The sequence below is a fragment of the Juglans microcarpa x Juglans regia genome, chromosome 4D, assembly GCF_004785595.1.
Source record: "Juglans microcarpa x Juglans regia isolate MS1-56 chromosome 4D, Jm3101_v1.0, whole genome shotgun sequence".
In the NCBI taxonomy this organism is placed as follows: domain Eukaryota; kingdom Viridiplantae; phylum Streptophyta; class Magnoliopsida; order Fagales; family Juglandaceae; genus Juglans; species Juglans microcarpa x Juglans regia.
In genome coordinates, this window is record NC_054600.1 from 7,743,932 (window position 1) to 7,757,500 (window position 13,569).

Consider the following 13,569-nt stretch of genomic DNA (forward strand, 5'->3'; position numbering starts at 1 on the left):
TTTGAGTTCATCGATCTTGAGGATTTCAGGAAATGATTTATATCTGGGTTAAGGTTTTAGAATTGCAGAGTTGAATGGCTGAATTAAAATAGGATTGATCTGAGTTAAGTTACTGATATGAGAATTTTTTTTTTTTTTGGGCGAATTTCTTTGGAGATGGAAGATGTTGATCTAGTTGGTTGAATGAAGGACATTGTTATTTAACTTGAAGAGAGATTGATGGGATGTCATGTATGGTGTATGAAAAGATCTTTGAAGTTGAAGCTTAGGAATCAACAGCGGATGATATGATCAAGTATGTGGGTTAATAAAGCATTAGGATCCTTGGGTGCTTTGCAATGGCTTTTGGTAGATTGAAGATTTGATCAGTATGGTTTGCCCTGAGGTTTAATAGTGATGTGCTATTGAAGGAACTAGTTGTGTTAATACTAGCTTATTGGAGTAGAAATAGGTGGGCGAGTTACCAAGGAGGTTTTGTTAATGTTTTGGTGAAGTCAATGGTGGTTCGTTGTGAGTTTAGTCACCGTTAGATTAGATGATGTTTAGAATGTAGATGGTGAGCTTTCGGGTTTAGGTTGTTAGGTAGAAGTCTCTAGGCACTCTTTTTGATTCGCTAGGTTGGAATTGAGTCTTTTAAAGTATGTTTCTTATCTTAGAGGAGATGAGTGTATTTTGGGTTGAGGTTGTTTATTTTCAATTTGGGATGCTGAGGTTGTTTGATATTGGGTTTCTGTCTTTGATCATAGTTGTATTTTATAGAATTTGATTTTGATCAAGGCAGCAGAAGTTAATTGAGGAATTTGAGTTATAACTCGTGGTTTTGGGAGAGAGAGTGTTTTTCTACCAAATTGTGATAAGGGTTTTGGTTAGTAGGAATGGAGCCACCTTGTACTCTTGGTGTTAGTTTCATGAGGACGTAAGTTTTATGCATGTGGCGAATATCAGAGTGCGCAGCAGAAGCGTGGTGTTTTTGTTGTAGTCAGGAGTTCAAATTGTGCTGATTTGAAGAATTAGTGGTGACTTGAATTTTGAGAAGATACTTGTAATTAGAGATTAATCATTTGGTTGTGCAATTTGTTATTGATGGTTAACATTGGAAGTGGCTATTAGGTTTCCAATAGTAGAATTCCATGAAGGTTTAGACGTTGGAGCATAGGAGTTGATTGAGGTTGGCACATATTATTGTATGGATTTATTGATCATTGGAATTTATTGGATGTTGTATTAAGGTTCTCGAGGAAATGAGATTTTTGGATAGCAGTCACTCTAGGAATACTGGTCGTGATGTGTCATTGGGGGACTAAAACGAGTATATTGGATATTGCCATGTTCATTGAGAAATGTACCACGTGCCGTCTAGTTAAGGTTGAGCATCAAGGTAGACTTCAACCTCTCCCTATTCCAGAGTGGAAGTGGGATGATATTTCTATGGATTTTGTGGTAAGGTTGCCGAGGACTCCTAGTGGGAAGAACTCAATTTGGGTGATTGTGGATCGGTTGACCAAGAGTGCCCATTTCTTGCCTGTTAATAATACTGACTCTTTGGGTAAGTTGACTCGGTTATATGTCAAGGAGATAGTTCAAGGAATGAAGGATCAAATTCAGTTTATAAGGACTAAAATGGCGGAAGCGCAAAATCGCCAGAAGAGTTATGTAGATACAAGAAGAAGAGACTTATCCTTTGAAGTAGGTGATTGAGTTTATCTTAAAGTCTCTCCTATGAAAGGCGTTAAGCGCTTTGGTAAGAAAGGAAAGCTTAGTCCAAGATATGTTGGCCATTTTCAGATCGTAGAGAAGGTTGGGCTTGTTGCTTATAGAGTGGCCTTGCCGGACTATTTTGGTGGTATGTTCTTAGTCTGCTCTTAGTTGAATCTTATTCTTGTCTTAGTCTTAATGTTGACCTTGCCAATTTCGAGGACGAAATTTTATTTAAGGGGGGGAGGATGTAACACCCCGCATTTTAGTGTATTTTTACTAAAGGATTATTTTTATTTATTTAAAATTTATTCTCTTATTTTAAAATTGGTTGGATTTTTAATGAGTTTATTTCTATGATTTTAATTTGGTGAAAATTAATTTTTATGTGCTTTCTTAATATTTATTTATTGTTATGCATTTAAATTGCTTTTAATATTTATTTAATTACTGTGGGATTTAATTATTTCAATTTGACTTTATCATTACGTTTAAATTATTTTATTTAACTTGAGATTTTGAAATCGTTTCCGTTGGATCATTTTTGTGACCCAAGTTATGAGGATTTGACCTCACTTCTTTTCCCTCTATTTTTTCTTTTCCTTTTCTTTTTCTTTTCTTCTTTTCTTTTTTTTTCTTTTTCTTCTGCTTTCCCCTCCCCGCGGCGCGCACAACCCAGCCCCCTCTCCTTCCCTCTCTCCGTCCGTTTGCCTCATCTCCACCCAGAGCCGCCGTGAGCCGACGGTGGTCGACACCGCCCGGCCGACCAGCTCCCCCTCCCTCCGGCGACCTCACCCCCCAAATCCCAGCCCCTACCTCGCCGCCGGTAGCCCGCACGCACCCGACGAAGCCGCGGGCCACTTTCACGCCAGCGCCGCCGTGAGCCAGCGATGGCCTTCACCGCCCACCCCATTATGTTCCCCTGCCGCCGGCGACCTCACCCCACCAACCTCACCTCCATCCGCGCCGCCGTTAACCACCAGTAGCCCTTCAAAGCCGCGGCCACCATTCGTTCCAGCTCCGCCGTCGCACCACCATTGGCCACCATCTTCCTACCACATCATCCTCGACCTCTTGGCAACCCATTGGACCCAACCCCAGCTCCGATCAGCCACCGGTGAAGCTCCACCATCTACATTTTCGATTTGGGCATTTTGGTCTTCTACCGCCCATTTCGCCGCCACCCACGGCAAACCACCACCACCACTAGCTTCACCGACCTCCCTAGGCCCACCCTATCAATCTTGGGTCTTCGTTTGCCTCCGTTTGAAAGTTGGTATTGTGACCCACGGCCACAGTGTATTTTACACTGTGGTGTTGCTCAAACGTCGCATTTTTCAACTTCGTGATTCTCGGAAAATTATTATATTGCACTGTAAGTATTTCTCCAAAGAACTTTCGTAATTTAAATGTATTTTTGCACTAACTCATTTCACTGTATTTTTTGGCATGCCGGACTGAGTCCGAGGAGTTCGGGGGTCGGATGGATTTGTGATTGGAGTTGTTTGGTTGGATTTGATTGGATTGGTAATTGTTGGTTTGGATATGGTGTTGGTACATGTGCATTTCATTATTTCATGCATGATCATGTTTGTAAAAGAAAACTGGGTTTTCGTGTATTGCATTCATGTTCATGTGTTTATGAAAACTGGGTTTTCATGTGAGAATGGATTTTTGGTGCGTGTGTATCACGACCCCAAGCCGAGATGGGGCATTAACTCGGTGGAGCTCCTCTGGTTACTCGGGAGCGGAATATACTGAGTAACGTCCCCTGGATTGTCGCCGGGCGACAATGGGATCGGACGAGATGGTCTCGTGTCGACTCCGTGGTCCTTCTGCTGGCGGGGACTAGAGGATGTCTGGCCACGTACGCGCTGGGCGCGGAACTGGGCATCGCTCGTTGCGTAGTGTGGGTGCTTGGCCATGTAAGCGCTGGGCGCGGAACTGAGCACCGCTACGAAGCCAGGACGTGCGGATGGTCCATAGAGGAGGCCATGGTGCATATGGAAATAATGCATGGTGCATTTGGAATTATTTCACTATTTTCTGGGAAAATAGTGCGAGTTGGATTTTGGGTAAATCATTTTCTGGGAAAATGTTTTACGGATATTTTGGACCAAAATGGGATTTTGGCGTGTGTTGGAAAATTATCATTTTCGGGGAAAATGATGTTTTGTGGAAAAATGCATATTTCATCATGTGCATGCATGTTAGTTGCATTTAATGCATTTTATATTACGTTGTTATTTGAGGTCATACTTACCTGCGATACCATTTTGTGGTAACGCAGATTTTGATGCAGATGAGGAGGAGGAGGGTGAGCCTGAGGAGACGGCTCCGCCTGAGGGGTGATCTGGGATCACTCGTTTGTTTATTTGAAAACTATTGTATTATATTTTTATGGACGACTGTATAACTGCTATTTAAATTAAATTTTTTACTGATGTTTGATTGTAAATAAATTCTGGTACTTAGTTGACTATCCGCTGCGTTATTTTATTTGTACACTGTTGCATGTACACACACTGGCACTTCGTTGGGATGTGTGACCGTGTTGTCACCATCCTGGCGTCTCGATCCCTGTGTATTTATATAAGGGAGATTGGGAGCGCCACAAACTTTTTTCTTGTCTTTCTTTTTTTCCTAGATTAGCCTGAGGTGAATTAAAGTTGGATTCTTAACTGGTTTACAAATTTTAGACATAGATTGTAGTTGTTACTATTCTTTCATGTGCATTGCTTTTGGATAGTTGTTAATTCAGTTTGCATTTTAGTGTCTTGGGTTGTAGATGTTAATATAGTTTTCTAATGTGATTGTTTGGTACAGTGACTATTGTAGATTACATTTTAATGTTGTAAAGATAGATAATATAGTTTTAGTTTGTTTAGGACTTGATTTGGGATTTTTGTAACCCCAATTAAGTTCTTTTTTTTTTTACATGGTATTTCTCGGCTGAAATTGAGCTCTATTAATAAAATTGGGGGTAACGTCCCTCTTCCTAAAAACAATATTTGGAACAATGCCTTTTCTCAGCTCCTGAAACATTTTGTTGCTTATTATGCCCTTTCTCATCTCTAGATGTCTAGGTATTCCATTAGCCTTTTCTCGTTTAAACTCACCCTTAACTTTAACTTCAATAAGAACTACACATTAAATTCTCAATAAATAACTTATTTTTTATAAAACAACTTTGTCTCTCTCTGCTGAGTCAATTTGTATCACTATAATAGGTGTGTGATACTTGTATTTCTTTGTTGCAGTTACTTGTTTCATGCTGAGGACGCGACAAATTTCAACAGCTACTAGAGACAAAGGGATCTCACACACTGATGTAGCACACTAGCAATATGCCACGTCTCCCTTCTTTTTTTTCTTCTCACTCTCACTCTCTCTCTCTTTCTCCCCCATTTCCTTGCTCGACGGTGTTGTCTGACCTCTCGGGGTGATTCTTGACCACCACGAACGACCAAAGGACAAGCCATCGGCTCAGATCCCGCCACCCTAGGCACCTAACGGCGCCCCTTTCCCTCCTCGCCGGCGTTGTCTGCCCTCCCGGGGTGGTTCCCGACTACCACAGATGGCCAAAGGACAAGCCATCGGCTCGAATCCCGCCGCCCCAGCCACCTAGCGACGCACGGTCGACCACATACAGTGTGCGAAATGTGGTTTCCGACCACCAACATGCATGACGAGCTTCTGTGAGCTCCATGCTGGCGATGCCGCTTGGACTATCGATGTCTTCAGCCCAATGTAAAGTGGTCCCCGACCATCATGGCTGACACAGAGAGAGGGCACGGGGAGAGGGCATAGTGTGCGAAATGTGGTCTCTAGCCACCAATGTGCATGACGAGCTGCCGTGAGCTCCAAGCAGACGGTGCCGCTTGGATCTTCGGTGTCTTTTGCAAACCTTGAGGTGGTCCCCGACCACCATGGCCGGCATGGAGAAAGGGCACGAGGAGAGGGAAGGGGTGGCGACACGGGGGGAGGGGAGAAAGAAAGAGAAAAAAATAGGAGGAGACGTGGCACACTAGCAGTGTGCTACATCAGTGTGTGAGATTTTTTTTTTTTTATTCATTTGTATTTATAGTATTTTCCTTATGATAATGATAAAATCAAATTAATAATTTGAAATTATCTTCAACATTTATGTTTACGAATCAATTCTCCATATACCTCTTTGCAAACCTACGTACAATTCACATGTCAGATTTTTTTTTTCCTCCTAGAACCTAAATCTAGAGTAAATAATTGTACATAAAATCTTGGTATATATGTTTTATTTATTTTCCTCCATTCTAAAAAATAATACACTCAAAGCAACTTTTTTGACATGCTAATCACCTGGTCAATCGTTCTCGTGTTGTTGGTATTGCAGATGGAAATGCAGTTGAACGTTAAAGTTGGATGGTAAAGAAGACAATGACGATGGAGAAGTGATTATAGAGAAAAATGAAGATGTGGAAGAACTAAAGATCATAATGATGTTTAGGTCCATAGAGTTGTAGATATAGAGGCCATGATCATGGAGCTCATTGCTTATGATTTTGTGAGAATACTGTCTTTTATAAAACTGAGGATGCATTATATTATAACAGAGATACAAGTGGGTGGAGTGCTCCATACAAAAACCCCATTACAAAAGTTGCAGTACTGGGGGGAGAGAGGGTAAAAAAAAAATGGCAATGGACCATGGGTTCAGGCCCGTGCTGCTTGGCTCAGTGAGATCACCGCAAAGGTGGTTTACATCAATCTAACAAGTGGATCGATTGGTCGTGGCTCCAAATCACAATGATTAGAAAGATGTTGCAGTTGATTGTTTTGGTGTATTTTGTAGGAGAACTTTACTTCTATTAACTCGTGTTCACATTTAGAGAAATCAAAGTCATAGTTTGAAAAACACGATTGCCGCACGCAGCAATTGAGATCCGGCCACTGTACTGACGCATAAGGCTCAAGCGTCGGTGGGAATGAAGTGGGGTCAGTCGTAGTTTGTAGATTTGAGGCCAAGGAATTCACTAGTGCTGCATTTGTAGGCGTTGGAGGTGCGGATTTACGATGGCGTGTGAGCTATATGCGCTAGTAGAGATTCTTGACCCATCTTGTAGATTGGTACCTGGAGAGTGTAGTAAGAAGAGGCACGGGTGCGGATTTGGTGGTCAAAAGCAATAATTGAACATTTTCCAACTCAGTAGTAAAAAAAGTTGATATTACCCAAGTATCCATATAATGCATCGAAAATATCTATCAATTTATTCAATAAATTGGTTAGTCGTCAAGTACGTAATTAATTTGATAAACAATCAAATACATAAAATAAATAAAGTGTGTAACACTAAAATTGGTATCGAAAAGAAACCCTTTAAAGAACTCTTTAAAGGTAAAACCTAACGGGACAACTAGACCCAGAAAAATCAATTTTATTATTTGAAAATCAATTACAAGTAAAGTTCAATTACAAAATCTTTGTCAATTGACACTCTTACTTGACCAGACAAATGACACATTTGTCTTCTATCGCAGTAGCAGCCAGAACCTTTAACGATCTTCAAACATTAGCTTTTCTCCTGAAACTCCAATGGTTGAAACTCGACCGATCAATTCTCTAGTATGGAGCATGCACACACTCAAAAAGAAAGATAAAACACAAGAGAATTTTCTCACACTCAGCACCACTCTTTGAGAGAAATAGTATGAAAATTCTCCAAGAAATTTTTCTCACCAAAATATGCACTGGAAAGTGCTCTAAAAAATATGCAAATCTGAATCTCTACAGATCCTAACCAATAGGATTCCTTAAATAAACAATTTAAAAATCAATTCCAATTGTAGTAGGATTCTGCTGATGGAACAAATTTAATAGAAGTTTGATTTGTAATAGGACTCTACTGACGAAATGAGTTTGGTAGGAATTTGTTCTGCAATAGAACTCTGCTAACTGTCGGGAAGTTGTCTCCTAACGGAATGCTAACATTTTGCGATAACTCTTCATTGTAGTAACATATTTCAGATCAACCTATTCTCTGGATAAGTGCAGATTCCTTGTGACTCGATTTTCCCACTTATGACTTATCGAAACAAGTCATAAGTGCAGATTCCTTGTGACTCGAACTCTCTTCTCTCTCACTCTCAAACTGACTCTCTCTCTGTCTCGATCTCTCTCGCACTCTCTCAATCTCTCTCGCGTGATCTATTTTCTCTCTCGCACGATTGCATGACCAGCACCACCGAGACTCCAGTCACTCCACCGTCGTTTGAACTTCCATGTTCACTTCACATTCACCGCCACTCAAAGGTAAGAACTCCGAAACCCTAGATTTTATTTTTTTAGTTTTGGATTGGAGATTGGAGGAAGGATGGATTGAATCGGAGATGGAGGAAAGAAATAATTGTGAATTTGTGTGCTGTGGAGAAATTTTTGCTTGTGTTTGATTCTTTTTTTTTTGGGGGGGGGGGGGGGGGGGGGGGGGGGGGGAGGGGGCCAGCGGCTGGATGACCCCCCCCCCCCCCCACCTACACCCCATTATCCGGGACAGAGTCGAAACTCACCACCCTGTCCATGTGAGGGCGAGGGCGGGGTGGGGCTACCCGGCCTCGTAAGGGGCGTGTAGCACCCCTACCTCTCTCTACCCCTCCTACATCCAGCTTCGGGGAGAGACTCATCCCTCCTCACCCCTTTACTTTTCATCTCCATTTCTCCTCTCCATGTTCAAAGAGTTTTTTTTTTTTCCCTTTCTTGTTATGTTCACTTTTGTAGATGTAAAAGTTTGGCTAGGACTAGGTAGCTAAGTTGATAAGTTTGTATAGGATTAGATGACTAGAATGATAGAGCTTATTCTATCATTAAGTTGGTAATTTTGGATGAATGTAAAAAAAAAAGAATCAAACACATGCACAAATTTCTCCACAGCACACAAATTCACAATTATTTCCATCTTCCATCTCTGATTCAACTCATCCTTCCTCCAATCTCCAATTCAAAACTAGAAAAATAAAATCTAGGGTTTCGGATTTCTTACCTTTGAGTGGTGGTGAATGCGAAGTGAAATCGGAAGTTCAAACAACGGTGGAGTGACTGGAGTCTCGGTGGTGCTGCTCATGCAATCGTGCGAGAGAGAGAATAGATCACGCGAGAGAGACTGAGAGAGCGTGAGAGATATCGAGACAGAGAGAGAGTCAGTCTAAGAGTGAGAGAGAAGAGAGTTCGAGAAGGAGAAGGACACTGGGGGAGAGGGAGACCTTAACTAAAGTCTAAAAGTGAAACGACGCCCTTTTTTCATGGACAAAACGGCACTGTTTCACTTACTGATGGGTTTTTTTTATATATATATATATATAATTTTAATTATATATATTAAGTGGGAAGGGGAAAAGCGCCCCTCCATCCCCCGCCTCCGCAGGAGTCCTGGGGTGCGGACGGGCCCCCCACACCCCGCTTAAGCGGGCCAGAACCCCGCCCCACATGGGCGTGGTGTGGGGAGAAGAGGGCGGGGCAGCGGGGTGCGGGACCTTACTGCCCAACCCTTGAGAGATGAGGTTTTGTGTATTGGAGAAATGACCGGTCGGAGATTTGTGTTCGTTCTCCAAGTTTAAGAAAGCAACGTCAACTTCTCGCATCAGCTCTTTCCTTTTTCAAGAAGGGTAGTGATAGGGTTACTACCCTATTACACCCATCTACTACTCAAGGACATTTCAAATTTTTTTTTTTTATCATTTTCTTTTAAATATATTTTTTAATATCCTTAATCACTAAGAAAAAATTAAAAAAATATATAAGTTTATTAATACTCACTTCCTTAATCATTAAGTAAAATAAAAAATTAAAAAAAATCAAATACAAAAAAAATAATAGATGTGTAGTAATAAGGTAATAATCCTATCATTATTTTGTCAAGAATCCATGCATCCTTTATTAATATATAAAGGGCGGCTACCTTTGGAACAGTCGTCTAGATTTGGCCTGGAACACCCTTTCTCCCATTGTTATTTTTCTGAGCCTAGAGGTTTTACTAATTCTATTTACACGTGAAAACAAAAGGAAACCGATGATAATGAATTCGATTGCTACTTTTCTAGTTAGTTCCATAGAAGGTGTGGAAGCGCTCGATGAATTCAATTTGCCTTCTCATAAACCAAAACCTAAGTACCCCAATGAAGCTCCATCGAATGAAAAAAAAAAAAAAAAAAAAAAAAAAAGAGAACCCACCAACGCTCAGCCTCATTTTCCAACCCTACTTCGTACCGAACCAAAGATTGTCAAACAAAACCAGATCAACAAAATTACCGTTACCAATGTGGAAATAAAACACATGTCATGAGCAAAATGAGGCAGCTTATATCTTATGAATAAAAAAATAGAGTAATGTTAAGTATAAGCTCTAAATGTATAAATCTTGTACAAATCTTTTGTAAAAATCTGGATGTCATCAAGAAAAAATGAAATTTTCACCTTTTATATGGTGGATCTATTCTTTTTTAAAGAAATTACACGAAATTTTTGTATTTTAATCTTGTATATATAATCTCTCTTTATCCAAAGATTAGTGGGATCCAATGCAGTCTTGACATCATCCTCCTAAGAATTCTCTCTCTCTCTCTGTGTATATATAGTTATATTTGTAGCTTGTTGATGGGCTCCACTCCACAAAGGAGCGTAGATTAGCTATTTCTCTCCAACGGTCGAGCCAATAGAGAAAAATCCCAGATTCCCAACACGTGAATGAGCTCATCAGGACATCTTTTTCCCCCACAAAACACAACTCGAGACATCTTTTCCAACACAAAAATTCCGTTGTGACCAAAGATGGAAGTTTCTATTCACCGCAATACCCTGTCATTCGTCCTCTTTTTCTTCCTCCCAGCAGCCCTGCTTCTGGTCGCTGAAGCCTGCAACGTTGTAGACAAAGAAGCATTACTCCAGTTCAAGCACAAGATCACCTCGGACCCTTCAAGACTCTTGCATTCCTGGAAATCATCCTCCGATTGCTGCACAGCTTGGGAAGGTGTGGGATGCGATTCTTCCGGTAGAGTTGTCAACATCTCTCGTCCAGGACTCGTTTCAGTCAACGACTTCATCGTTGACACGTACATGACTGGAACCCTTTCTCCTTTTCTGGGGAACTTATCATTTCTGCAAATTCTCGACCTGAGCAATCTCAAGGACTTGAAGGGTCCCATTCCATCGGAATTTGGCAAGTTATTGCGGCTTACTCATCTCTTCCTCGATTCAAACAAGCTCACAGGTTCTGTGCCAATCACATTTCAGCACCTTTTTCGGCTACAGAAACTCTATCTTAGTGATAATCACATATCTGGTGTTGTTCATTCCTCTGTTATTGGGTCGTTGAGGTCACTTTCAGAACTGGGTCTGTCAGGAAATCAAATTTCTGGTTCGATTCCAGTTTCAATTGGCAACTTGGCACTGCTAACTAAGCTTGATCTTCATGAAAATCGTTTCTCTGGTAGAATTCCTGCAGGTATTGGCAAGCTTAAGAATCTCAAATATCTAGATTTGTCTGAAAATCAGATAACTGGAAGAATTCCACGATCAATTGGTAGACTTTCGGAATTGGTACTGTTATATCTTAATCACAACAGGATTAATGGAAGCATTCCTTCTTCGATTTCCGGGCTGAGATCTTTAGTATTCTGCCGGTTATCAGAAAACAAGCTGACAGGAAATATACCACCATCCATTGGGAAGCTCTCCAGAATCCAAAGGATAATTCTTGAGAACAACAAGCTAACTGGGAAATTGCCAGCAACTATCGGACATCTAACCACTCTCACTGATGTGTTCTTCTCAAACAACCGTTTTACAGCAAAGATCCCTTCGAGTTTTGGGAATTTAATTAACCTTCAAACATTGGACTTATCAAGAAACCTACTCACTGGTCAACTTCCTCCTCAGCTAGTTAAATTACAGGGGTTACAGACCTTAGATCTTTCCTTCAATCCTCTGGGGCTAGCCAGTATACCAAAGTGGTTATCGAAATTGAAACTTTTCCGGCTTTTGTTGGCAAAAACTGGGGTTGAGGGTCGGCTTCCAAGATGGCTGTCTTCATCATCTATATCTGTCCTTGATTTGTCATGCAATGGATTAAAAGGGAAATTGCCCCATTGGATTGCAAACATGACCAGCCTTTCCTTTCTCAACTTATCATACAATGGCTTTCATTCATCAATCCCGGTTGAGTTCAAAACCCTTTCGCTTCTGATGGACCTTGATCTTCATTCCAACATGTTCAGTGGCAACCTGAATCCAATATTTTCGAAAGAAGTTGTAGACCCACTTGGGCATTTTAACTCCATTGATCTTTCCAACAATATGTTTGCTGGACCCATTGAAGAGAACCTTGGAGACAGACCCGCATTGGCTTCTATCACATCCCTAGTTCTATCACACAACCAGTTGGGAGGATCAATACCTAAGTCAATGGGAAAACTGAAAGAACTGAAGGTGCTGAAGCTTGTGGGTAATGGACTTTCAGGAAGAATACCGGAAGAGCTTGGCGATGCCATGGAACTAAATACGATTTTGCTGTCAAGAAACAAGCTGAGGGGGACTATTCCAGCAAAGGTGCTGAATTTGAAGGAGCTTACAGAATTTGACGTATCAGAAAACCGATTAAGTGGGAAGATTCCTCCTCACAAAGCCATCATCCCTGCATCTGCATTCTCAGGTAATCCTGGCTTGTGTGGAGCTCCACTTCGTCCCTGCAAGCACTCTTAATTAATACTGCCCCCTAGATTTCTCTTTTTCTTGTAAAAGTTCAATCAAACTTCACAGTGAGGAAGTAGGTTCATTTACGTTCAATGTCTTTTTCCTTTTTCTCATGGTGAAAAGTATGTATTTATTCTGCAAAAGTTTGTAGACGTGAATGAAAGGTGAGTTTCTTTAGAAACCTTTTGTGATTCCCTTTCTTGGATCGATATTCAAAGTTCGAAGGACAAAAGTCATTTGAATATCCCTATATACAGATAATTTCCAGACAAATTTATTGAAAATGAACCCTCTGCTTGGGAGTTGGGAGCTTCAACGGCTATGTACTTAGCTCCACGCCTGAGAGTGGGGCACCATTTTAATTTGGTTTTAATGCGTAGCTAAGATTGGGTAATGATATCCTTCAACCGGTTCACTAGCCCTTTACTACTTATACTTTATTATATTTTTATCATTTTTTTAAATATGTTTTTAACATCTTTAATTATTAAAAAAATATATAATTTTATTAATAATCACTTCTTGAATCATTAATAAAATAAAAAATTAAATAAATAATAAATAATAAGAAAATAGTAATTTTATCATTTTGAGATTTGTGACAGTCATACAAAAACAAAATGCTTTGTCATAAAAGCATGGCTATGCCTATTTTGAGACAGATGAGCAGAGAAAATAAAATAAAATAAAATCCCATCATGTGACCTCTCTCTCTCTAATGTCTTTTTGTACCTCTTTCCCCTTCAGATAATGTTGTCAATAATCACCATGGTCCATGGGCTGAAGATCACTGCCAAGGTTTAAATTATACACCAAACCAACTTAAATGTTATCCTCCATTGAGATGTTCTGTTTTTAATATTATGTTTCTCTGGTTTCTTCTTTTGTTTTCTACCATAACGGTTTCAGAAGCCGACAACATAACGGCTATCATCATTCATCCCCCTCGAGGAATTAAATACTCCTCCTCGGATAGATTCAACGGTAATTATAATCATACATTACACACAAAAGAAACTACAGTTACTTTGTCCATTAGAGTGGTTGGATCCTAGAAATACATCAAAATACAGGAGCTACGTCAAAAGGGGGCTAAAAAGTCTTGGGCATTGAAAAAATTTATGGTCTATATCATCTCATAAAATTAATTTTAT

The 13,569-nt window shown here is 40.4% G+C and overlaps 1 protein-coding gene across 1 annotated transcript; it reads left to right on the forward strand.

Moving 5' to 3' along the window:
• The first annotated feature begins 10,353 nt into the window (after positions 1–10,353).
• LOC121261583 (probable leucine-rich repeat receptor-like protein kinase At1g35710) lies at positions 10,354–12,592 on the forward strand. The gene has a single exon (XM_041164018.1). The coding sequence runs from the start codon at positions 10,496–10,498 to the stop codon at positions 12,422–12,424; it is 1,929 nt and encodes a 642-aa protein (XP_041019952.1). The 5' UTR covers positions 10,354–10,495; the 3' UTR covers positions 12,425–12,592.
• The last annotated feature ends 977 nt before the right edge of the window (positions 12,593–13,569 follow it).

Bases quoted from the DNA above. Each gene is read 5' to 3' on its own strand.
- LOC121261583 (XM_041164018.1), top strand. From the start codon at position 10,496: ATGGAAGTTTCTATTCACCGCAATACCCTGTCATTCGTCCTCTTTTTC.